This window comes from Oncorhynchus tshawytscha, linkage group LG12 (genome assembly GCF_018296145.1).
Source record: "Oncorhynchus tshawytscha isolate Ot180627B linkage group LG12, Otsh_v2.0, whole genome shotgun sequence".
NCBI lineage: Eukaryota > Metazoa > Chordata > Actinopteri > Salmoniformes > Salmonidae > Oncorhynchus > Oncorhynchus tshawytscha.
In genome coordinates, this window is record NC_056440.1 from 34,056,080 (window position 1) to 34,082,066 (window position 25,987).

Here is a 25,987-nt window from a genome sequence, read left to right on the forward strand (position 1 = left end):
TAGAGGACAAGGGACCCCATTGTCAGTATACCAACAGTCTTAAAGCACTGTCACAATACTCAAACTCACAATCACTCACTGTTCAGAAAGCAGCCATGTACACTTTAAGACTAGTTTATGAAACCATTTTCAATCAATTTGAAGGTAATATCTTTATGGTGATATCATGTGATGGCAGTGTTTTCTTGATTTAGAATGCTGAATGTAGTGTAACAAGGACTTTTAACAGCATCACAAGAATGTGTGTGTTGAACATGGAGTTGGATGTGAGAATAGAAAGACAGACTGACCACGTGGGCGTATGGGAATGAGAAACATATAGCTAAGACATTAGATCAATTATTTAAGTAGTTGTTTGCTCTGTAGCAAACATTTACAGAAGCGGTCTACCAAGCAAAATTTGAGGGTTTTTTTGGTGTAAATTCTAGAATTTTCTGTTGGATTTTCTGTTGATTGCTCATATTTCTGGTCAACTCATTTAAATACCGGGTTGATAACGGACCGTCGACTCACTTTAGACCGAATTCACAAGACTGTTATGCCTCGTCATTCTAGTAACCATGGAGAACATTATCGGACCCTGGGAATAATGTACAGTAGTAGTTTGTTGATACACAATCACCAATAGTCTGTTACCATAATAGAGCTGGGAAGCCTCAGGGGATTTCCTTCATCACAATTGGGTTTTGTGTTCTCCCTCATTGTACAGTGAAACCCGATTAGGTGTAAAAGTGGCACTTTATAAATCTGGTTTCAGAGAAAGAAGGGGCACAAGAGAGGGGGAGAGGGATGGGAGTGAAAGAGGACAAGAGGATATAACAGGATTTACTGTAGGTTACTACCTAGCCAGACAGCCCATATAATATATGCGGTCTTCCCTTTGTCTCTCACGTGCTCACTCTCTATCTCACTCTCTATCTCACTCTCCTCTCTCTCCTGTATCAGGTGGGGCTAACAACAGCTCAGACACAGAGAGCCTGCCCTCTCCGCGTTCCTCTGAGGACAGCAAGGCTAAAGAGGAGGGTGGCGGTAGGGCCAAGGCTGGCTCCAAACCTGGGGACAAGGAGGCCTCAGGCTCCCACATGGTCCAGGGAGGAGATGAAAAGCCCCCAGGAGATGGGGACAAGGCCATCAAGCAGGAGGTGAAGACTGAAGCAGGGGAGGGTTGCAGGGAGCTACCCAGTGAATCCACAGACGGAGACAGAAAGCCCCCCACTGCAGAGGCAGAGGAGAGCAAGAGCTCCTCCAAGAGCTCCAAGAGGGACCACGAGCCCAAGACTGGCTCCCATGCAGACAGTGACTCTAGCGCCACCTGCAGCGCTGATGAGGTGGAGGAGTCAGAGAACACCGAGAAGAACAGGTAGGGGCTTAGGTCTGGGTGGGGGCTCAGGGCTGGGTAGAGGGGTTGCAGGTGGGGGCTCAGGGCTGGGTAGAGGAGTTGCAGGTGGAGGGTTCGGGGCTGGGTGGAGGGCTTGCAGGTGAAGGGTTCGGGGCTGGGTGGAGGGGTTGCAGGTGAAGGGCTGGGTGGAGGGGTTGCAGGTGAAGGGCTTGGTGGAGGGGTTGCAGGTGAAGGGCTGGGTGGAGGGGTTGCAGGTGAAGGGCTGGGTGGAGGGGTTGCAGGTGAAGGGCTGGGTGGAGGGGTTGCAGGTGAAGGGCTGGGTGGAGGGGTTGCAGGTGAAGGGCTGGGTGGAGGGGTTGCAGGTGAAGGGCTGGGTGGAGGGGTTGCAGGTGAAGGGCTGGGTGGAGGGGTTGCAGGTGAAGGGCTGGGTGGAGGGGTTCCAGGTGAAGGGCTGGGCTGGGTGGAGGGTTGCAGGTGAAGGGCTTGGGCTGGGTGGAGTTCCAGGTGAAGGGCTCAGGCTGGGTGGAGGGGTTGCAGGTGGAGGGTTGGGCTGGGTGGAGGGGTTGCAGGTGAAGGGCTGGCTGGGTGGAGGGGTTGCAGGTGGAGGGCTGGGTGGAGGGGTTGCAGGTGAAGGGCTGGGTGGAGGGGTTGCAGGTGAAGGGCTGGGTGGAGGGGTTGCAGGTGAAGGGCTGGGTGGAGGGGTTGCAGGTGAAGGGCTGGGTGGAGGGGTTTCAGGTGAAGGGCTGGGTGGAGGGGTTGCAGGTGAAGGGCTCGGGCTGGGTGGAGGGGTTGCAGGTGAAGGGCTCGGGCTGGGTGGAGGGGTTGCAGGTGAAGGGCTGGGTGGAGGGGTTGCAGGTGAAGGGTTCGGGGCTGGGTGGAGTGGTTGCAGGTGAAGGGCTCGGGGCTGGGTGGAGGGGTTGCAGGTGAAGGGCTCGGGCTGGGTGGAGGGGTTGCAGGTGAGGGCTCGGGCTGGGTGGAGGGGTTGCAGGTGAAGGGTTCGGGGCTGGGTGGAGTGGTTGCAGGTGAAGGGCTCGGGCTGGGTAAAGTGGTTGCAGGCCCTTAGTTGTCAGGCAATTTGTGGCAATACTCTACAACTATCATCAACCATTAACTCCTAAGGCCTTTGTGGGTGTGTGCATATGTACTAGAGCTAGGTGATATGGACAACATTCCCTGTCCTGCTAAATAATCTGAGCTATCACGATAACCATAAATTGAACGCTAAGTTTTTAACAAAGTGCACCATAGTTACTTTTTAATGTACTGACCAAAAATATAAACGCAACATGCAACAATATCAAAGATTTCACTGAGTTGCAGTTCATATAAAGTCAATAGAAATAAATGAATTAAATCAAATTTTATTTGTCACATACATGTGTTTAGCAGATGTTATTGCGGGTGTAGCAAAATGCTGTGTTTCTAGCTCCAACAGTGCAGTAATATCTAACAATACACACATTCTAAAGTAAAGGAATGGATTTAAGAATATATACATATTTGGACGAGCAATGTCAGAGCGGCATAGACTAAGATACAGTAGATAGTATAGAGTACAGTGTATACATATGAGATGAGTAATGCAAAATATGTTAACACTATTAAAGTGGCCAGTGATTTCAAGTCTATGTATATAAGAGACTGAAAAACAGCTTTGATCTCAAGGACATCAGACTGTTAAATAACCATTACTAGCACATTAGAGGCTGTGCTAGTAATGGTTATTTAACAGTCTGATGTCCTTGAGATAACAGCTGTTTTTCAGTCTCTCAGTCCCAGCTTTGATGCACCTGTACTGACCTCGCCTTCTGGATGATAGCGGGGTGAACAGGCAGTGGCTAAGGTGGTTGTTGTCCTTGATGATCTTTTTGGCCTTCCTGTGACATCGGGTGCTGTAGGTGTTCTGGAGGGCAGGTACCTTGCCTGCAGTGATGCGTTGGGCAGACCGCACCACCCTCTGGAGAGCCCTACGGTTGTGGGCGGTGCAGTTGCCGTACCGGTGGCACAGCCCGACAGGATGCTCTCGATGGTGCATTTGTAAAAGTTTTAGGTGCCAAGCCAAATTTCTTCAGCCTCCTGAGGTTGAAGAGGCGCTGTTGTACATTCTTCACCACACTGTATGTGTGGGTGGACCATTTCAGTTTGGAAGTTATATGTACGCCGAGGAACTTTAAGCTTTCCACCTTCTCCACTGCGGTTCTGTGGATAGGGGGGTGCTCCCTCTGCTTTTTACTGAAGTCCACGATCATCTCCTTTTGTTGATGTTGAGTGAGAGGTTATTTTCCTGGCACCACACTCCCAGGGCCCTCACCTCCTCTTGTATTGTCATTGTTGATAATCAGGCCTACAACTGTTGCGTCGTCTGCAAGCTTGATGATTGAGTTGGAGTCATGCGTGGCCAGGGAGTACAGGAAGGGGCTGAGGACGCATCCATGTGGGCTGATGTAGAGGTGTTGTTTCCTACCTTCACCACTTGCACAGGGCGGGGCTCAGAGCTTAACGATGAGCTTGGAGGGTACTATGGTGTTGAATGCTGAGCTAGATTCAATTAACAGCATTCTTGCATAGGTATTCCTCTTGTCCAGATGGGATAGGGCAGTGTGCAGCACAAGGTTCACCTGTGTAATGATCATGCTATTGAATCAGCTTCTTGATATGCCACATCTGTAGATGGATTATCTTGGCAAAGGACAAATGCTCACTAACAGGGATGTGAACAAATTTGTGCACAACATTTGAGAGAAGTAAGCTTTTTGTGCATATGGAGCATTTCTGGCATCTTTTATTTCAGCTCATGAAAAATGGGACCAACACTTCACATGTTGCGTTTATATTTTTGTTCAGTGTATTACCCTTAAAACCACTACTACTGCTTTGAATGCTGTAGCTCAATTGTCCTGTTAGCAATTGCCTATATTCACAGATTTGTTTAGGCAATTTATTATCATTATCAATATCAGTAAAATGTCCTCTAAATGGCCGGTTGGGTCGGTGTTGATATTTTTCGGTTTATAGTCCAAGTTCTAAGATGTTTGTGTGTGCGTGCCTGCCTGCAGACGCAATGTGTGTGTGTGTGTGTCAAAGATGTGGGCCGACAGAAGTGGGGATTCGTCCCGCAGAGTATTTGTTCAGATTTTTCCATGACAGCAGACTGCATGTATTGGCAGAGCCTAGGGGAACGTTGCCCTCTGTGCCAAAGCAAACAATGGGAGGGAGTGTGTGTGTGCGCCCCAGTTTCTCTCATTGGGTGTGTGGGTGTTCCGGAGCATCTGTGTGTGTTTTTATGTGTGTATCTGTGAGTAGGGGATGGGTGGTTGGGCTCGTGGGATGGAAAAGCAGTCAGACCCTCTGCTCTCTTTGTGTTTTCATAGTGCGAGGTTCTGCTCAGGGTCAATCCGTGTTTATGGGAAAAGTAAATAAGAGAAGCCCGGCTATGGCCATATTAAGGAATGTGTGGTACATCCATTGGCAGGCTACTGAATGAGAAAGTGTGTTCTAGTTACCTCCCTCATTCTTTTGCTCTCGCTCTCTTGCGTGAGCTCTGGCTCGATCTCTCCTGTGGGCTCTGGCTCGTGCTCTGACTCGAGCGCTTGCTCTCTCTCGCGAGTGCTCGCTTTCTCACGTGTGCTCTCTGGCATGCGCTTTCTCTCGCGCTCTCTCTCGTGCTCTCTCTCTCTTGCTCTTACTCTCTCTCTCTCATTCTCTCTCACACTCCACTCTTTTTCTCGCTTTCTTTCACACTTTTGCTCCCCTTTTCTCTCTTTCTCTCCTCCCTCCCCTTCGCTCTCTCTTGTTCCTTCCTCTTCATTCCCTCCTTTTTTATTTCTCTCTCCAGGATGACGTCCCCAAACCGGCCCAGCCTTCTAAACTATGCTCATGATGGGGTCATCTCCTCCCCCCTGCAGAAGCCCATGGACCTGAAGCAGCTCAAACAGAGGGCTGCGGCCATCCCCCCTATTGTGAGTCTTACCACTTAACCTCCATCTCTTTACACACTGTTGCCAGGCCCTGCAACCTGTATCTTAGTCTTCTCCATCCTTGGAGAGCATATGAGAGCCAGCCTGGTATACAGTCACTTAACTAAGGATTTATAAGTCCAGTCTGGCATACAGTCACATATACAATTGAAGTTGGAAGTTTTTTGCAATTCCTGACATTTATTCCTAGTAAAAATTCCCTGTCTTAGGTCAGTTAGGATCACCACTTTATTTTAAGAATGAATAATAGTAGAGAGAATTATTTATTTCAGCTTTTATTTCTTTCATCACATTCCCAGTGGGTCAGAAGTTTACGTACACTCCATTAGTATTTGGTAGCATTACCTTTAAATTGTAAACTTGGGTCAAACGTTTTGGGTAGCCTTCCACAAGCTCCTCACAATAAGTTGGGTGAATTTTGGCCCATTCCTCCTGACAGAGCTGGTGTAACTGAGTCAGGTTTGTAGGCCTCCTTGCTCACACACGCTTTTTCAGTTCTGCCCAAATGTTCTATAGGATTGAGGTCAGAGCTTTGTGATGGCCACTCTAATACCTTGACTTTGTTTTCCTTAAGCCATTTTGCCACCGCTTTGGAAGTATGCTTGGGGTCATTGACCCATTTGCGACCAAGCTTTAACTTCCTGACTGATGTCTTGAGATGTTACTTCAATTTCTCCAAAGAGTACGTACGACCTTTGTCCCCATGTGCAGTTGCAAACCGTAGTCTGGCTTTTTTTATGGCGGTTTTGGAGCAATGGCTTCCTCCTTGCTGAGAGGCCTTTCAGGTTATGTCGATATAGGACTCGTTTTACTGTGGATATAGATACTTTTGTACCTGTTTCCTCCAGCATCTTCACAAGGTCCTTTGCTGACTTCAACTGTAAGTCGAACCTGGTAAACAGTCACATATAAATCCTTAGATAAGTCCAACCTGGTAAACAGTCACATATAAATCCTTAGATAAGTCCAACCTGGTAAACAGTCACATATAAATCCTTAGATAAGTCCGACCTGGTAAACAGTCACATATAAATCCTTAGATAAGTCCGACCTGGTAAACAGTCACATATAAATCCTTAGATAAGTCCGACCTGGTAAACAGTCACATATAAATCCTTAGATAAGTCCGACCTGGTAAACAGTCACATATAAATCCTTAGATAAGTCCGACCTGGTATACAGTCACATATAAATCCTTAGATAAGTCCAGCCTGGTCATTCTACCCCTGTCAGTAGTATTAAGGCCAGCCCTCCTGTAATGACAATACTGCTGCTTCCACAGATAACAACATGGTGGGTAAAATGATAAAGACATATTTGTATTAGATAAGCAGGCCATCTGGAGCAGATGGGATAGATTGACCCAGAGGAGGAACAAGATGCCAGACATTAAGGAAAACAATAAGAGGTACAGGGTCACTGGATGTGTGTACGGTTAGTGTTTGTATGTGTATCAGCTACTCACGGTGCCTCTCTCTACTGTTTATGCAGATGCCCCAGATCCCGGAGGGTGGCCCGCGGGGTGGGGTTGGTAAGGCCGTGCTGCCCCCCCATGCCCTGGCTCTCTACCAGCAGCAGATCACCATGGCCCACGGAGAGTCCTCCCAGGAGGCCAAGCAGCAGCAGCATGCAGGTCAGCCCAGCAAACAGCACCCTTACCCAGCGCAGGGAGACAGAGACCCCCACAACATCAGCAGCCCCCGTGTCCGCCCACGCAGCCCCTCCACCAGCGACAAGGACGGTACGAACACCAGCTCTCTCTCTCTCTCTCTCTCTCTCTCTCTCTCTCTCTCTCTCTCTCTCTCTCTCTCTCTCTCTCTCTCTCTCTCTCTCTCGCTCTCGCTCTCTCTCTTTTCAGCTCCTCTCATCCTTCTGCTCAGTCTAAACCCAACTCCCTTGGTTCTAGATTATTAGGCTATGTGCTGATTTGAGGGGGATTATGTCAGTTCTACACTGTTTGGTGTTGTGCTGGTATTGATCTTTGGTATCCCCGTGCAGCGGCATCTGTGTCGGGTTGTTGAGTTCAGTCTTGGATATCCTTTGAGAGTTGTGCTCCATGTTAATTGCTAGACCTGTCTAGACCTGGTCTTATTTAGAAGATGTTGACACAAGATGAACTGAAGAGTTTCCATCTGGGGCCCTTAAAGAAGCCGAGGTAACCCGGGACCAAGGCCTATGTAACTACGGAGGATCTCCTATTGTTATGAACCCTGGAGTAAACAAAGCCCAGTGGCAAGGGGGTGTGAGTCGCAATACAGTAAACTGAGGAGGTAGCCTGTGTGTGTAGGGATTCGAGTCACATGGACATGTGTGAGTGTATGTATGAGTGTGATGATGTGAGTACCGGGTATGTGATCAGCTGCAGTATGTCTGTGTCCCTGCAGAGCTGGAAGGCAACGAGAGGTGGCTGCAGACTCTACTTCACGGATTACGTAGGTTCACACCCCGCCCTGCTCTATCCCTAACTCATACCCCTTCGGCCAACACACGCCTAGCTAAATTCACTTCCTTAGCGGGGTTTGACTGTGTGTGTGTACACTAAACACTAGCAATGGGTTTGGCAGTGTGTTTGTACTCTAAACACAAGGGATGGCTGTGTGGAGCAGCGTTGCTGTGTGGCTGGCTGCGCTCCTTGCTATGATGATGATAAGGAGGAGCATAACAAGCTAGTGCTGGCCAAGGGATGGCTCTCGGCTTCCAGACAGTGTTGGTAAGGGCCAGTATTGGCTAGTTGCTGAGTGTGTGTTTGTGTGTCCCGTCTTACAGATAAGTCCCGGGCCTTCTCTCCTCACGGAGACCCTAAGAAGCAGGCGGTGGGGCCAGAGGACCTGAGGGCCACTACCCTGGGCCGGCCTGTCATGTCCCCCTACCCAATGTCCCCTCGAGACATGGCCAAGCTCAGCCACGATCAACACCTGCTCCACTATAACTCATGTGAGTCCCACTACAAGCCCTCTCTAACCACAAGGGCTCCCATACCGTACTTTGTTGGGAAATGTTTGTTGAATTTGTTGTCCTCAGGGCAGCATCATCAGGCCCTCATCCTCTGTAGTTCAGGTGCCAGCTCCCATTTCACTGTTATGTCCCCTTGCTTTGCGCTATCCTTAGCCAATCTCCTTATACTTATTATTTCCTATCAAATCCTGCCCTGTCTATATTTGTATCCATATAAAAGTATCTGTCTGTGATCTCAGCTTTCCAGCAGGTTGGCCACTCTGGACCCCCTGGTCTGCAGCAGGATGGCATCAGGTTGGCAGCGGTGCGCCCCCTCCACATGCCAGAGCCACCCCCTCTCATCTCCTCCAACAAGCCAGGGGGGTCTATTACACAGGTACAGTACACTAACGTTTCTCCAGAGAACCGTAGCACCCATTCAGATTGGGGGAAGTGAATGGAGTGTTGCCATGCACTATGCTCACTGTTGTTGCTGTGTGGTTCACAGGGAACCCCAGTGCAGCTTCATAGCCCGGCTCACGGGATGGACCATGGGAAGATGCCCCCTGCACAGATGGGTTTGTCCTGGATGGATCAGAGGAAAGTGGGTGAGTCCAAGTGTCTGGAGTGGGTGCAGCATTCCCAGCCTTGGTTTGCTGGTGAGTTGCCCTCTTCTTGTCCTAACCTTCAATTCTCCGTTTGGGTGTCCTGGGCTTTCTGCACTGACACACTCTCCTCTCTGCTCTCATCTCACACTGTACCCCTCTGACTCGCACACACCAGGTCCCTACCCTGTGGTGAAGCAGGAGCAGCTGTCCCCGCGGTGCTCGTCCTCCCAGGCAGAGAACCTGTCCACGCAGGGGGCGCCCCACGACGCCAACGCTGGACGTGGTGAGTTCACAGCTAGATACACTACACACCCATCTGTCGGTACACTGTTCTCTGCTCATACGGATTCTCTGCTCTGTTATTGGGGCATAAACAGACCTCCATGTCAGTGTAAAGCCCTGACTTTGTTCTCCTGGATGTGTTGAATTTGCAGGGTCCATGCCAGCGGTGCAGGGGGGCAGCATCACGAAGGGCATCCCTGGGACCAGAGTTCACCAGGACTCCCCCATCTCCTACCGAGGAGGCTCCATCACCCAGGTAAGAGCAACACACTGACCTCAACGCTGTGCTTCTGCTAACTGGGCCGTACTTATTACCATGACTAACAGCTTTGGCCTAAAATTGTCACCGGGCTGTTTATTGTACGTCTCCAAATGAAACGAGGACAACGACACAGGCGTGTTGAGAGGTCATGAGCCCAGGCTGGAAAGTTAGCCTGGGTAAAGGCTGTGGCAACAGGCAGGCAGGATCTCACTGCTGATCCTGACTGGTGTGACATAACCGTGGCTCTGAATGCTCCCTGTCGCCCTAGCAACAGGTACACACTGTACCATGTCTGTTCCCTACTTGATTTATCTGTTTACTCTCTCCACTCGCTAAGCCCCGTCACTGATACGCACGGTCTTCAGCCTGATGTAATAACTCCCTCAGCCAACTGGCCTGGAAATGGGATGAGATTATATGTGCCCAGATAGATAACTGAGGGAAAGGTGAGAGTTCGTATATAATCAGAGTGGTTGGGGATGTCGCACGGCGGCTCCTTTGTTTGTCTAGCTGACTGCTAACCAGAGTGAAAGCCTATCTGTCAATGAGGTGTGTGTGTGTGTGTACAGATAAGCTTTGCGGCATCGGGTGCGTAGGTCTCTCGCATCTCCCTTGATGACATTGGATGCTGAGGGTAGATAGGGGAGATAGGAAGGGTGTTTGTGTCTGTCAAGGCCACTCGATCCTGTGAGACGAGCCCAACCCCCCCCCCAACCCTCCACTTGTGGTCTGGCTTCTGATGGCACTATCCCCCACCCCCTCGAATATCATTTGACGTACATTTTAGTCATTAAGCAGAGCGATGTACAATTAGTGCATTTATTTTAAGGCAGCTAGGAGGGACACCCACATCACAGTCATAGTAAGTACATTTTCCCTCAATAAAGGAGCAAAAGTCAGCGCTAGTAAGGGTGGGTAGAAAAGTGTTAGTTCATGAAAGGTGTTTGGCGGGGGGGGGCAGGCCTGTGCGCGCGCTCTCTCTCTCTCTCAGCCTCCCAGCAGGCTTACGTAAACCCCCACTAGCCATGGCGCAAATCTGACTCGCACTGAAAGTGTGCCAGAGACATGACTCTTGACATAGCCCTGACCAAACCCGCTGCTGCCATTCTGTCACCTGGTGTTGGCACTGCAGAGTGTGTGTGGGGGTTATTGTCTGAGACACAAATTGTGTTCTTATGTGACTAGGCTGCCTCTGGTATAGTAGTGAGCAATTCAATTTGTTTAGCGTGCGGGCTCTGTTGCAGCAGCAGTCAGGACAAAAAGCTCTGTCGTCGTTGAATCATAACGTGACATCCACGCGCATAACAACAATTGCCACACAATTCTCCGATTGGCATCAGTGAACGATAAATGATCCGTATGATCTTAATCATCGTCACAATAAACAAAGAACATTCAGGACAAATATGCATCTTACAACAACGAGCAATGAAAGAGTTAAACTGACATCTGCTGTATCTTGTGGGGTGATTGGCTGTTGTGCTCCTCTGCGTTTGTCCCTCCCTCCACAGGGCACCCCGGCTGACGTTCTGTACAAGGGGACCATAACCCGTCTGATCACGGAAGACAATCCCAGCAGGGCAGAGAGGGAGCGGGACGAGGCCCTGTCCAAAGGACATGTGGTCTATGAGGGCATCAGCGGACACATCCTCACCTATGACCGTCAGTTCTCTAACCTAGAAACACCGTGCTACTACACTTACACTACCGTTCAAAAGTTTGGGGTCACTTAATGTCCTTGTTTTTGAAAGAAAAGCACATGTTTTGTCCATTAAAATAACATCAAATTGATCAGAAATACAGTGTAGATAATGTTAATGTTGTAAATGACTATTGTAGCTGGAAATGGACACTTTTTTTTTAATGGTATATCTACATAGGAGTACAGAGGCCCATTATCAGCAACCATCACTCCTGTGTTCCAATGGCACGTTATCTTAGCTAATCCATGTTGATCATTGTAAAAGGCTAATTGATCATTAGAAAACCCTTTTGCAATTGTTAGCACAGCTGAAATTGGTTGTTCTGATTAAAGAAGCAATAAAACGGTCCTTTAGACGAGAAATTGCCAAGAAACTTAAGATCTCGTACAACACTACTCCTTTCACAGAACAGCGCAAACTGTCTCTAACCAGAATAGAAAGAGGAGTGGGAGGCCCCGGTGCACAACTGAGCAAGAGGACAAGTACATTAGAGTGTCTAGTTTGGTGTTTTGCAGGTACTATTTTATGAAGCTGCCAGTTCAGGACTTGTGAGGTGTCTGTTTCTCAAACTAGACACACTAATGTACTTGTCTTCTTGCTCAGTTGTGCACCGGGGCCTCCCACTCCTCTTTCTATTCTGGTTAGAGACATTTCTAAGTGGCCCCAAACTTTTTACACACTGTAACAACAGGAACAGAGGCATCGCCTTTAGTCTTGAAGAGTTAAAACCACCTCTCAATGCCCTGTTGACTGTTGTTTGTGGCGTGTTCTCCTCAGGCCTACCCTCTCAGAACCCTAAAGAAGATGGCCGGGGCCAGCCTGGGGAGATCTTGGGGCTGAAGCGCCCCTATGATGTCATGGAGGGAGGGATCTCCAGGGGGCTGCCCATGAGGGACTCTCTGTCTGCAGCCAACTGTGAGGGTAAGTTGAGGAGTCCGCTACCCTCTAAGAGCTCTAGCATGTACTTTACATAGACCTAGAGTCCTACAAGGATGAAAAAAATGCTACTCTTTCTTCACTCCCGCACATATTTCAGGTCTGATGGGTAGAGCCATGCCCCATGAGAGAGACAGCCCACACCCGACCCACCACATCCGTGGTTCCATTTCACAGGGTAATTATTCCATACACTGTGTTATCCCAGTCACTGCATCAGGGTTGTTGTACAATCACTGCATCGCCTAGTTGAACAATCGCTCAAGAGAAGTTAATTGTCAATAAAGTTCCAGTCTGACTTCAAATTTGAACTCCTGTGCATTTGTGTTCCTCCTCCTCTTCCCCCCCAGGTATCCCCCGTCACCTGGAACCCCAGGATGGCTACATGAGGCGAGAGCCCAAGCAGATGAAGAGAGAGGGCTCCCCGCCCCGAGGGCCTAGCCAGATGGCTGACCCCATGAAGGGCCGAGACGGCATGGTGCCCACCGTGAAGGAGGGGGGCCGATCCATCCACCTCATTCCCAGAGAGGAGCTCCGACAGATGCCCGAAGGCATGATGATGGCCAAGGCTGGCAAAGATGGCATCATAGCACAGGTGAGTGGAACGCCACACTGTAGATGCACTGTGCCTCAGGGAAATAAAAGCAAGACAAGTCCCTGTTGGTAGAGATATTCAGTGTTTCCTTTTTTTCAGGGTGCTCCAATGAAGCAGGAGCAGGGTGGCTTAAGGAAGGGGCATGACGTTCGTTCCATCATCGCCAGCTCCCCGCGCTCCCACTACGGCATGCCCCCTCACCTGGAGATGCGGGGGCCTGAGCAGCGGGGCCGCTACGAGGAAGGTCCTAAGGGTCGGCCCAGCGCTGTGGTCAGCACGGCCAGCTCCATGGCTCGCTCCTCGCCTCTGGCCATGGGGGGCGATCAGGGTGGCAAGGCCCACCACAGCCCCGTTGGCTACGAGGAACACAAGGGTGGCATGAGGGCTCCCTACACTGGGCCTTCTCACAGAGGATCCCCGCTGTCCAGAGAATCAGGCCAGCGGCAGCATGAAGGTATGTCCCACACCGACACCGGACTGTGCACTGTCGTAGAACCTGTCTGATTGTGACGCATGGTTGAAATGAAAAGAGCTCATGTGAAGCCCACCGTGTTTGTGTTCTGAAGCATCCTTCTCTCTCCTCTGTGTGGTCCAGGCTCCAATAAGAATCAGCCTCAGGAGCGCAAGTCCACACCCACCCCTAGGGAGATGAGCTCCGGCAAGTCATCGCTGTCGGGCGTTGCCGAGCAGCAGGCCCAACAACAGGCCCAACAACAGGCATCCCTGGCGTCATACGAGCGTCTGCTGCAGGGTCTGGGGGCTGACGTGTACCGAGGTCAGATCCCCCTGGCCTTTGACCCTGCTGCCCTGCGTCAGGGCATCCCCATCGACCCAGGTACATAGTACACGATTGGACCCTTCTCGTGTCCACTCTACAGTTCTACGTAGGAGCTCCTTCAATAACTGCTCTTTCTGTCTGTTGGAGGGGTGTGGTTTGGGGGGGAGGGTGTACGTGACTATATGGCTTTATATGGTCTCTTTGTCTTCCTCCTCATTTAGCAGCCTACTACCTGCCTCGTCACCTGGCCCCTAACCCTGGCTACCCTCACCCCTACCCCTACCTGATCCGGGGCTTCCCTGACACGGCGGCCCTGGAGAACCGCCAGACGCTGCTCAACGACTACATCACCTCCCAGCAGATGCACCAGTGGCCTGCAGCCGCCGCCATGGCTGCCCAGCGCTCAGACCTGCTGAGGGGGCTCTCACCACGGGACCAGCCCCTCCAACTGCCCTACTCTGCTGCCCCGCGCGGTGAGCCTCACTCTGGTCATGGTGCAAACACACACACACACACACACAAAAAGTAGCCTAGCTGGACCAGTGTAGTGTAGCGCAGTCTGTAGTTTTGACTAGTGTTGTTCTTTCTTCTTGTTCCCAGGGATCATCGATCTGTCTCAGGTGCCACACTTACCTGTCCTGGTCCCTCCCTCTGCAGGGTCTTCCGGCTCCCCCATGGACCGCATCACCTACATCCCTGGAGCCTTCCCTAGCCAGCCATACACCTCCTCTCCCATCTCACCAGGTACTGGACTGGACTCTACACCAGCCAGCGTTCTGTGTTTTTAAATGTGATGCTGTGTGACGGACTCATCTGTGTTTTGTTTGTGTCTCTCCTGTGCTGTGTAGTTGGGCCCCAACACATGAGCAAGCAGCATGGCACACCATCCTCTGCTGACCGCGAGCGAGAGAGAGACCGGGAGAGAGACCGCGAGAGGGAGCGGGAGAGAGACCGCGAGAGGGACAGGGAACAGGAGAGAGAGAGGGAGAGGGATCGCGAGAGACAACGGGACAGAGACAGAGAGCGGGAGAGAGAGCGGGACAGGGACAGAGAAAAGGGGATCTCTCATGGCAACGTGGAACACGCACCCATCTGGAGACCAGGTGTGTAAAGATATCGACCCAATCACTGTCTGTCTGCTATTCAATTATTACACTATTATGTTATTACCATGATAGTAGTACATTTACTGCACATGGTCTGTGTTGGATGTCTATGCTGTTGTTCTATGAGATGGTATGAGCTCTGTGCTGTGTGTAATATATCTGTACCCTCCCTCCCTCAGGCACAGAGCACAGCTCAGGTGGTAGTGTCAGGCCGTCCTCCCACTCTGGCTATGGCCACCAGCACTCCCCGGTGTCCCCTCGCACCCAGGACAGTGTCCAGCAGAGGCCCAGCGTCCTGCACAACACTGGGGGCAAGAGTCTGCCTGTCAGCGACCACAACAACCCCTCTGTGCTAAGGTAACCTGCTTGGTGACATGCATGACATACATGGTTGGATAAATGGCAAAGTATCTCCTACTGCAGGTGCCTTCTAAATAAGATGTGCAGACTGTGGTGGAGGTTCATCTGTGGTTGGCATGTTTACTGACTGTTTTAGTGATTTTGTTTTCCTCTCACAGGTCCATGCCAGGCTCAAATCGCTACCCAGGCTACGCCTACCATCAAAGCATGGACTCTAAGGAAATGAGCCGGGATGGGGGCAAGAGTAGGGGAGGCCTTCCCAAACACACCCAAGACCAACATGGGCCCTCTATATCCTCCAGCAAATCTGACCCCAAGCTGGCCAGCCCTAACCAAGGGGGTTACCCCAGCCCCTACCCCCAGGGCTCTTCAGCCTCTCACCACTCAGGGCGACCCCCTCACCTGCTGCCCCCCCAGTCGGATAACGCTGCTGGCCGCGGAGAAAGTGGCACACCTAGTAGGGAAAAGACTCAAAACAAACCGATGTCCATTCAGGAACAAGAGCTCCGATCACTCGGTAAGACCACCATGACTGCGGCCAACTTCATAAACGCCATTATCATGCGTCAAATTTCTTGTGAAACGGGGATGCCAGAGACGGGCTCGCTCGTGGCCAACAGCGCCAGTGATGGTAAGACGCTCTGGATCCCAGGGTCCCCTCATCACCCAGACCCTCCCCTCGACCGTCTGTGGCCTATTGCACGCTGTGGTGGTTGGGCATTATCAAATCAGTCCAAATTATTTTTGACATTTATTTTTTTGTGTTCTTTTCTACGCTATGCTATTTTTTTGTGTAACGTAGAGAACTATAAAAAAAAATATATCCAAACGTGACCATCTAATTATTATTTAACACGTTTTGACATTGAGAAGAAGAAACAGTCTAAACTGGAGCTTACATAGACATAATATTAAGGAGATGAAAGCAGCTTACGAGCTGGATAAATCAAATTATTCAATGACTATATGTTTTTATTAAAAGACCTATGTGTTGACCATTTATTATGGTAGAAATGGTACAAAGAACCCAATTGGTATTTCCTTGGAGAGAGAGATCCTAGATGCCCTTTTAAGGTATCATTCATAGATGGCTCAGTGGTTGGAAGATTTCAGCATAACATTCATTGCTGCTTATTTTAATTTCCTTTTCATCGAGGATGTGGCTGTCGTTACCATGTGGCACCCCTCCCCTCTCATATTGCAATCTTAGTTCACCTGTAGTATTCAAGCGTTCCATGTTAAAAACTAAATAAAGTAGCCTTGTTATCAATCTATCAATGTAATGTTAGGAGAAGGTTTATGATGAGTATAGTAATTCTGTAAGTATTTGATTTATAGTTAGTAATGACACCTTCCTTACAGATATTCACCTCACAAAATGTTCCAGAAATAAGGTGAAAATATTGCTAGCTAGATTACCTAAATGACTAAAGAGAAAGCTTAGGTTGTGTGTGTCAGTCGGTGTCAATATAAACCAGTGTGAAATGTAGTAGGAAACGGTCAGGTGAGCCTGCCAGGATGCATCACGAGAATAACGCCCCACCAGCCACCAGACAGACAGACAGCCTCCCCGGGGCTCCAGACAGCGTTGATCATCCTCTGGAGTGGGGTGGAGGTGGGGGGCAGGGAGAGGGCGTAACGGGTGGTGGAGAGACCCATAAAAAGATCCTGGGGGAGGGGGGGTGCTGCAAGCTTCTGGCCCCCAAATCTCTGCATGTCCTTATTACGCCTCACTGTAATTTATTCTGATTTTTCCACATGCAAACCGCTCAATGCGGCTTTTCCATCATTATAAATGCAATATTGTTTTCTTGTTTTTCCATTTGTAAAGCTATGTGCCACATCAATATTTATGACATGCCTATAGGGAAAGTGTGTGCATGTCGAGGCCAGATGAGTGTTGTGGTATAACATGCTGTGAGAGGTATGTGTGTGTGTATATATATATATATATATATCATAATCATACACACATATATATATAATCATACACACACATATATAATCATACACACATATACATAATCATACACACACACACCGAGTGTACAAAACATTAAGAACACCTTCCTAGTATTGAGTTGCCATTTTATGTCACTGCTAAGCTTGATTGAGTGATTTATGCTTCTCTCCTTTGAGGAGAGTTCAGTATATAAATAAGTCCGTAGTGTTCTGAAGTAGCTTGACACATCCAACGCCACTGGCTGACAACACTTTGAGGATTTCTGCAGCAGGAAACCTATCGTTGAGCTCTTATGCACAGCAGATGTGTCACTTATGCAATGTTTATCGAGCACACCATATGCTGTGCACATAATGGACTTAGAATAAACAAACAAATATATATATTTTCTATCATTTTACAACAAGCTCTCGTCAGTTTTCATCTTTAGAAACAGGGAATACTAATACACTGTAGTTAGAGACTTCCTGTAAGCTGCCTCTTCAAACTGACCCAGAAAACTGAATTTTCACCTTCTTTGTCCCCTCTGTGTCTACATGGTGGTGCTGCTTAATGTGTGTGTGTGTGTGCGCTGTGGGCACCACCCTGTGTGTATTGTCCTGTCCCCTCAGTTCAACAGAAGATGATGCCCATGGAGCAGCACGGTCTGTACCGGCCTCCCTCTGAGGAGAGGCTGTCCCCGGGCCAGCAGCCCCAGTCCCCCCTGGTCAAAGGCAGCCAGAGGGTGGTCACCCTGGCCCAGCACATCAGTGTAAGCCCCCACACAACTACAGGAATATATTTTACATATCATATCACTGTTACATTTACCATACAGTTCTTCTTAAAGTCTGTAGGAATGAGAAGCAGACAGGACGGAAGGAGAGATGCTGTGTCTGACCTGTATCTGTGATGTGTGTGTGGAGAACAGGAGGTGATCACCAAGGACTACACCCGGCAGAGCCAGCAGGCCCAGCAGCAGGTCCCTATGCAGCAGTCTTACCATAGCAACTCTGTCCTGGACCTGACCCGGCCCCCCAGCGCCCCCCAGGCCCCACCTGCCTCCCAGGAGCCCAGCCAGGGGCCTCGCTACACTCCAGAGGGAACCGGCGGGGATCGTGCCCGAGACAGGTACTGCCCAGACTTTATACTGTATATGGCACAGTATGTTAAGTACTACGTTTAACCCTATGTGGAAATGCAGATACCGAAATATTACTGACATTAAATGATATTGAATATTGTATAGATGACTGCATAATCAGCCAGACCACAGTGGCTCATTAGTGTGTGTGTGTGTGTTCCCAGGTCCCCTCCTCAGCCCAAGGTGTCACCTGTCAATATGTCTACAGACGGCATTGAGCCCGTGTCCCCTGCCGGAGCCATGTCTGAGCCAGAGACACAAGGGGCCTCCTACCCCAACGAGCAGGGGTAAGGTTTCACCCTACCTCCCTTCCTCACACAGATAGAAATCATTCTCTAGACTACTCTTGGTAAAAAATAAAAATAAATAAAGGAGGGAAATAGCCGTAGTGTAGGAAGCAGTAGTACAGTAGTTCTCCGGACGCTAACTAGATGTGTTCATCTCCCCACAGCATGGGCTCTCGCTCCCCTCCCAGCACCTCCCAGCCCCCAGCCTTCTTCAGCAAGCTCACTGAGAGCACTTCGGCCATCGTCAAGTCCAAGAAACAGGAGATGATCAAGAAGATGACCGTGGTCGGCAGTGACGCCGACTTCAGTGAGTCCCACCACCACAGTGACAGCATACAGCATTGGTACTGTTGATACTGTAGTCATAGACAGAGAGACTATGCTCTAAATATACTGTTTCCACATCCAGATCCTGGTCAGCCAGGAACAGAGATTTTCAACATGCCTGCCTCTACCACTGCAGGTAAGATACAGCATTTCTAGAAATGATCGTGGGATTTAGTGGGGAGTGGTGGATTATTGTTACTCTCAACCACAATGTTGTATAATGTGCTTAGAGTAGTAGTTTTTCTGTGATTTAGGCATGGTAGACTGTTAGCGAGATGTTCTGTTTATGTGACTCTGTTGTGGTATAGATCAGCATGGTACAGCAGAGAGGTTCTCCTCCAGTTGGTATACATACGGCCAGGTTCCCCTGATGAGCCCCTAGCTGACACAGCTAGGCTTTTGGCTGCGGCTCCAGAGCATGTGCATCAGCATGGCTACTCACAGGAGACTGGAGAGGGCAGGAGCTACATGCTGGATGTTATTTAGAGTCCATCACCTCTCTCTCCTGTGGCTATTCTCTGGAGGCTCATAACCTACATAATGCCCACTGACAGACTGAAAGCTGCGTCAGCACAAACCAACATGTCTCTCCATCTCTCTCTGAGGATGTGCTGACTGGATTTTTCTTCCCCTCTCTGCTGTTCCACTCTCTTTCTCTCACTCCCTTTTCTTGCTTTCTCTTGTCCCTGTCGTCCTTTTCTCTCCCTTACTCCTCCGTTCTCATGTTGGCCCTTTTCCATGTGTCTTCTATTTTACCATATCCTCTATCCATGTTTCTCTTTCGCTCTCTCTCCCGCTACTCAATGCCCTCTCTAACTTCCCCCTGCCACTTCCTGCCTCTCAGGACCTGTGAGTATCCGCAGCCACCCGGCTCCCGAGGTGTCCGGTAACACCATAGGGCTGGAGGCCATTATCAGAAAGGCCCTGATGGGAAAGTATGATGAACAGGCCGAGGAGCGCCCTCCCTCCTCCAATGCTATTAACCCCATGGTTGCCAGTGTGCCTGCCGCTATGCTCCCAGCTGATGGACGGACGGAGGACTCTTACTCACTGCAAGGTGTGATATTACCTCGTAAATCTCCCTCTGTCATAAGCCTCCAATCCAAGTCGCAGGGCTGTTGGGTGGATTGTATGTACTGGTGTTCAGAGGGCTCAGTATTTCCATTATGAAACAGTACTGTATGTGTAACAAATCAAGTGAATTATTAATTATTTCAGACTAGTTTCTCACAATTTTAACTTCAGATGTATGGTAGATAAATGTGAATAGAACTGGCCACTAAACCACAGGGCTGCGTTGTGTTTTCTGTTTCTTTTTGTGTAGGTGGGGGGAAACCAAAGGGCAGCGGGCGTTCTAACGGGCGGAAGGCCAAATCCCCCGGGCCGGGCCTGTCAGGGGGGGAGAGACCCTCCTCTGTGTCCTCTGTCCACTCTGAGGGGGATGCCAACCGCCGCACGCCCGTCACCAACCGTGTCTGGGAGGACCGGCCCTCCTCCACAGGTACTGCGGCCCCCGATGCCCCTCACCTCTATCAACATCTGATCTGTCACTGCCCCTCTCACCTCTATCAACATCTTATATCTCACTGCACCTCTCACCTTCTATCAACATCTTATATCTCACTGCACCTCTCACCTTCTATCAACATCTCAATATCTCACTGCACCTCTCACCTTCTATCAACATCTCAATATCTCACTGCACCTCTCACCTTCTATCAACATCTTATATCTCACTGCACCTCTCACCTTCTATCAACATCTCATATCTCACTGCACCTCTCACCTTCTATCAACATCTTATATCTCACTGCACCTCTCACCTTCTATCAACATCTCAATATCTCACTGCACCTCTCACCTTCTTTCAACATCTTATATCTCACTGCACCTCACACCTTCTATCAACATCTCAATATCTCACTGCACCTCTCACCTTCTTTCAACATCTTATATCTCACTGCACCTCTCACCTTCTATCAACATCTCAATATCTCACTGCACCTCTCACCTTCTATCAACATCTCAATATCTCACTGCACCTCTCACCTTCTATCAACATCTCATATCTCACTGCACCTCACCTCTATCAACATCTCATCTCTCACTGCCTCTCATCTCTCACTGCCCCTCACCTCTATCAACATCTCAATATCTCACTGCACCTCTCACCTTCTATCAACATCTCATCTCTCACTGCTCATATTCAACTGTATCAAAGACAGGAAACCCATCACCTTTAAACCGTATTCTGCTGCCTATGGCATCATGGTCAGTACTCAAGGATTTATTGTTGCTGTTCTTCCACTTGCAGGCGCAACACCCTTCCCGTGTAACCCCCTGACCATGCGTTTCCCAAGTGGCATGCCGGTGTCAAACCCCTCTCCTACCCCCTCTGGACAGATAGGGGCTCAGGGCCAGGGCCGGTCCTGGGAGGAGGAGCCCAAGCCCCTGCTGTGTTCTCAGTATGAGACCCTGTCTGACAGTGAGTGAGAGACCCTGCCATGGAACAGAACAGCACCCGCCAACTAACCACCTCCACTGCTGCTGCAGGCACACACGTGACACACACACACACACACACACACACACACACACACACACACCATTCCACTCTACAGCTCCATCTCCACCCAGCAAGGGAGTACGACAGGACCTGACCTCTGGGCCTCCCATCTCACACAGCTGACTGACGATCACAAGCACCGATGGGGGTGTGCTGAAACACTGCTGCTCCGTGTGTTAGTGTTTCAGTGTATGCAGTCACTCCAGGACTACTCTAAAGGACAAATCACTTGTTTTTTTTACTTCATTTTCCCCCCTCTTACTGGCCTTATTGATACGGACACATCAACTCATGCGCTTGTTTGTATACTGTTCTAGTGTCTTCTACGGTCTGTGGAAGGGACTTGGTACGGCCCCATAATCTGATGCTCATGTGTTTTCATTTGGTCCGCGGAGTGATTCACTTGCCCCTGGTCAAGGATGGATGTGTCCTCTGCTTGTACCGGAAGCCTGCTCTGTTCGGCCATGTCAGGGCTCTAAACAGGGATTCAACCTGGATCTTCAGCTTGGAGAAGCCTGCTGCCTCCTCTGACCAGCAAACCCAACCATAGTGGACATGCATCAGCACAGAAGTGTCTGTCTCTCTCTCTCTCTCTCTCTCTCTCTGTCTGTCTCTCTCGCTCTGCGCCAGTGACCCCTTGGACAGGGTGTGAACCACACAGAGTTCTGTTTGGAAAGGTCTGCTAGGGAAGTGGTCTTCCTACACTGGGTCATTTCACTGTGCGGAGGGCAGGCGGACAGGCATGTAGCCAGGCATGCCATCTATTGTACAGTACTGTGGACACTGAGTTCAGACGGCCTGTGCATTTCTACTACTGTTAGAATGCATCAGATGATGGACAGGAGGAGAAAACCAACACAGGAAAACAATGTCTTTATTTTATTTTCTCCTTTTTAAATCCAGTCAGTCCAGTCCTGTGTTTGAAAGTGAGCTGAGACCTTTAGTACTTTTGATCGTGAATGTTTTGATGGTGTCAGTTTCTCTTATTTTCAATGATCTATCTTCGGGGGTTTACAGGGTATACATGCTGTCCATTGCTGATGTCATCATACATTTGAAACGTTACTGGAGAACGGTGGTGGCATTATGGTCTCCAGACATCCAATAGAGAGAGCGGTCTGTGGGTGTGATGGACGGCACGAAGAGACAAGTGACACTTTCTCACTGTTTTTATATCAACCACATCTGTGTTTGTTGAGAATGTTTTTGGATGTTAAGCACTTAGTTGTCAATTTGTTCACAACGGCATTTTTAGGAATCTGTTTCGGGCAGGCGAGAATGGACTGGAGAAGACGAGTGTAGAGTCCTACTGTGGAGGCGTCCTCCTTTAACATCTCTTTCATTTGGTCTTGCCACCAACATGCTTTAGTGCTCCCAAACTCCAGCGACAATCACAGTTCTAGTGAAACATTACCTAGTCCGCTTTGAGTGGGTGGAGACCAACCTTAAAGCTGCTTTAGGGCAAATTTCTCAGCATCAGAGTTGGAATTTGCTTGCATTAAAGAGGTGACAAATGAAAGCCATCAATGTTTCTATGCCTCTTGGTCCATGGCGGTGCTGGCTGTGGCTGTAGTGTGAGCCCCAGCTGGCCTGCTGGAAGCCTGTCTCTTGGAGGGAACTCCTAATGTCTCTAGGGGCTGCCTGTTGTGACAGTCTGACCTCTGATTTTTTACTGTCTAGAGGAAGAGGAGCTCTGCCTAACGCCAGGCCAGATGCACCTTCTTATCGAGACCTGATTTTGTACAGTTATAAGATATTTCTAGTGTTAAGTGCCATTTATTTGACATAATACAGTACTGAAGTTACGAAGTGACGCACAATTTTCTTTTTCATTTTTTCCTATCATTTTTCTTCATGCCAGGGTTATACGTGTAGATGCAGGGAAATGTTGAAACCAAGAGCAGATGAAACGTCCCCCTTTTGATTTTTTTTCTTCTAAATCTGTCACAGCCTTAGCTCTTAACTGTCACACATTCAGTCATGATCCTGATTCAGAGGAGGTTTAAAAGTCCAACAGTTGGTGTTCATTTACCATGTGTGATTTTAAATTTGTACCCATTTTTAAAGGCCATCTCTTTGTTGTTGATGTGGTATATGACAGTGTTCATGGCTTGTAATTGAGTGTTGAAGCAAGAGACGCACAGCTATTCTCAGTGTGACTGTTGTTGAGGGCGACTGCGGTGTGTTGTCCTGTCCGGTCCACTAGTTGGGAGCGGGTTGAGTTAGTCATGATGGAGACTTGTTAGTCATGAACATGTGTAACAGTTGTTGGACTGCCTGCGCTCTCCTCCCCCTTCATCTTCACTTGATAATGTAACGCTTCCTACCCTGGCTACCTCAACTGGTCATGTTTTACATCTAGTCAGTCAAGGTGGAGGTCAAATTAGACGTTTTTAACTGGGCCCAATAAAACAGTTTCGGCCTCTCTACTTGTATATCAATTTACTATTCATGAGGTCGTTGGGAGAGCAAAGTGACAGTACATTTTGACATGATAGGAAGACAGAACCATATCTACATGTTAGCTAAATAAATAGCAGAGGAAACTAGAAGAATCCGTTTGAAATGTACTGATGTGTATTTTAAGGATTGATGTGTTTCCCCTCTGGTTTCTGTTTGTTCTTTACACTGCTTGCTTTGATTACTGTCATGTCACTCTCCGTGCTAGAAGTTAGCCTTTCATTGGTAATGAAAATAATCATTCAAGACGAACGATAAACGAATTAGTCAAATGGCCGATGCGATCCCTGTATTGTACAAGGGTGGGCGGGAGAGATGGCATTGACAAATGTTCAACCATATTGTGCATAATGATTTCTTTTTTTATTATTATAACCCACTGTATAATAGCAAGGATTGTATATAGAACTGAAAAGATGTAAATATTTATGTGGCTTGCTGCAAGGTTGGTATTTACAGAAAAACTATTCGCACTGTTTAATTCTACATGCCCACCAGCAAGCTTTGTGGATAGCAGTGTAACAATGAAAATTAAAAAAACACTGCCTTAATGTTTAAATAAAAGCTTATTGCCATTGAAACTTATGCTGTCTTTTTGTGTACTTTGACTGTCATGTATTACAGTGTTAAATGTATATCCCATTGAATAGCCTATTTAATAGAGGTAGACTCAGGGATATGACGTAGATGCAGAAAGTAAACTGCGTAGTTAGTTGTTGCAGAAATTGACCAAGAGTGTTGAAGCGCGACACTCCTCCGCTGTTTTAGTGCCCTGTCTACCACGTGAAGTGAACCCTTGCACATGCGTAGGGTGTGTGAGAGCAACATCTTCCATCTCGCTCATCTCAATGATCTGCGGTGCTGCTCATGGCAAAGTGATTTTTGCTGAGTCTACCTTTTAAAACGAAAGTAAAAGCATTAGACTATAGATGACGCAGACGGCTATCTTAGGGGAAACAGGAACTATGATCACAGTAACCTCGTTCCCAGGCTCAATTGCTACTGCATGGCAGCCGGCCAGTTTACCGATCACTGTACCTGTACACAGACAATCTGTAAATAGCACACCCAACTATCTCAGCCCCATATTGTTATTGAACTTTTTGCTCTTTTGCACTCCAGTATCTCTACTTGCACATCATCATCTGCACATCTTTCACTCCAGTGTTAATGCTAAATTATAATTATTTTGCCTCTATGGCCTATTTATTGCCTTTACCTCACTAATCTTCTACATTTGCACACACTGTACATAGATTTCTCTATTGACTATGTTTGTGTAACTCTGTTGTATTTGTCGCACTGCTTTGCTTTGTCTTGGCCAGGTCGCAGTTGTAAATGAGAACTTGTTCTCAGCTGGCCTACCTGGTTAAATAAAGTTGAAATAAAATATTATGATCACAGTAAATACACTGAGTATACCAAGCATATACCATATACCAAACATTAGGAACACCTTGTTTTTATACTCCGTGCAGTGGAAACCAGCTACCACAAGTGGGTGCTAAACTCTTATTGGATGTGGGTGTTGTGACGAGGAGCTGCCTGCATAGCTTTGCCACACACCACTTCTCTGACACACAGTACCATTAAACACAGGAAAAGGAATGTCACATTGCCAATCAAATGATTAGTTAATGAGGGGGTTAAATGCAGTGATCTGATGACATAAGGTCATCTATCCTTCACTAACTGTCCAGACCTTGTGATTTTTTTTTTTAATGTAGTTTCCTTTATTATTTTCCCCTAACCCTACCACCCCTCCCCTAATTGGAGTGCACTAATGGACAAAAATACTTCCAGCTTATACATACTACATACATTTCACTGACAGTATATTTTCCATTGGTTTTCTTTTGTTTGTTTTTAGTCCCAGCCTTCTGGTACCCTCAACCCCTCCCATATATCTCTAAACACCATCCAGTTTGGTTTTCTAGCTGCCATCTATTTTTTCTACTGTCCTGTGATGTTTCACTAAAGTTCTGAACCTTTCTATTCTCATTACGGCTGTTTTTGACAACAACAAAAAATGTTGGTTGACTGGTCTTCTGACCAATCGATTGCTCGACATTTTTTATGTGTATTTTTCCAATTATAGACACCCTATGTGTTTTAATAAAATCAGCTATATGCATTGAGCGTGTCTGCTACTTTAATCTTACTATTTGATGCCTCGAGGGCGCCAAAGATCTATCAAAAAATAAAAAACGTAACCTGACCCAACTATTCTCCTCCCGCTCCTGCTGGCTTTCGCAGATTCTGCCATTACTCTCCTGAAGTTGCGACAATAGGCTACAGGAGGAGTCGGCAACCTTTTTCATGTGGAATGCCAGTTATGCTTTTCATATGCACATTTTTGTTGAACAGTTTCATTTAATTTA

The 25,987-nt window shown here is 48.3% G+C and overlaps 1 protein-coding gene across 14 annotated transcripts in view; it reads left to right on the forward strand.

Annotated features, from left to right (window-relative positions):
- LOC112264093 (nuclear receptor corepressor 2) overlaps positions 1 to 24,191 on the forward strand; it is a 122,979-nt gene extending 98,788 nt beyond the window's left edge. For 8 of the 14 annotated variants that reach the window (XM_042331618.1, XM_042331621.1, XM_042331625.1 and 5 more), the window contains 28 exons: positions 946 to 1,360; positions 5,175 to 5,298; positions 6,808 to 7,057; positions 7,701 to 7,748; positions 8,083 to 8,250; positions 8,511 to 8,647; positions 8,759 to 8,909; positions 9,034 to 9,141; positions 9,293 to 9,396; positions 10,914 to 11,064; positions 11,883 to 12,026; positions 12,142 to 12,219; positions 12,392 to 12,636; positions 12,736 to 13,090; positions 13,232 to 13,471; positions 13,636 to 13,887; positions 14,015 to 14,158; positions 14,263 to 14,517; positions 14,700 to 14,877; positions 15,039 to 15,511; positions 17,455 to 17,594; positions 17,754 to 17,953; positions 18,131 to 18,253; positions 18,418 to 18,560; positions 18,663 to 18,716; positions 19,425 to 19,637; positions 19,905 to 20,081; positions 20,895 to 24,191. In XM_042331618.1, coding sequence (XP_042187552.1) covers positions 946 to 1,360; positions 5,175 to 5,298; positions 6,808 to 7,057; positions 7,701 to 7,748; positions 8,083 to 8,250; positions 8,511 to 8,647; positions 8,759 to 8,909; positions 9,034 to 9,141; positions 9,293 to 9,396; positions 10,914 to 11,064; positions 11,883 to 12,026; positions 12,142 to 12,219; positions 12,392 to 12,636; positions 12,736 to 13,090; positions 13,232 to 13,471; positions 13,636 to 13,887; positions 14,015 to 14,158; positions 14,263 to 14,517; positions 14,700 to 14,877; positions 15,039 to 15,511; positions 17,455 to 17,594; positions 17,754 to 17,953; positions 18,131 to 18,253; positions 18,418 to 18,560; positions 18,663 to 18,716; positions 19,425 to 19,637; positions 19,905 to 20,081; positions 20,895 to 21,073 — 5,249 coding nt within the window. In that variant the 3' untranslated portion in view covers positions 21,074 to 24,191. The remainder of the gene's footprint in view (positions 1 to 945; positions 1,361 to 5,174; positions 5,299 to 6,807; positions 7,058 to 7,700; positions 7,749 to 8,082; positions 8,251 to 8,510; positions 8,648 to 8,758; positions 8,910 to 9,033; positions 9,142 to 9,292; positions 9,397 to 10,913; positions 11,065 to 11,882; positions 12,027 to 12,141; positions 12,220 to 12,391; positions 12,637 to 12,735; positions 13,091 to 13,231; positions 13,472 to 13,635; positions 13,888 to 14,014; positions 14,159 to 14,262; positions 14,518 to 14,699; positions 14,878 to 15,038; positions 15,512 to 17,454; positions 17,595 to 17,753; positions 17,954 to 18,130; positions 18,254 to 18,417; positions 18,561 to 18,662; positions 18,717 to 19,424; positions 19,638 to 19,904; positions 20,082 to 20,894) is intronic. The other 6 variants (XM_042331629.1, XM_042331622.1, XM_042331631.1 and 3 more) reach the window with 6 other exon arrangements.
- The last annotated feature ends 1,796 nt before the right edge of the window (positions 24,192 to 25,987 follow it).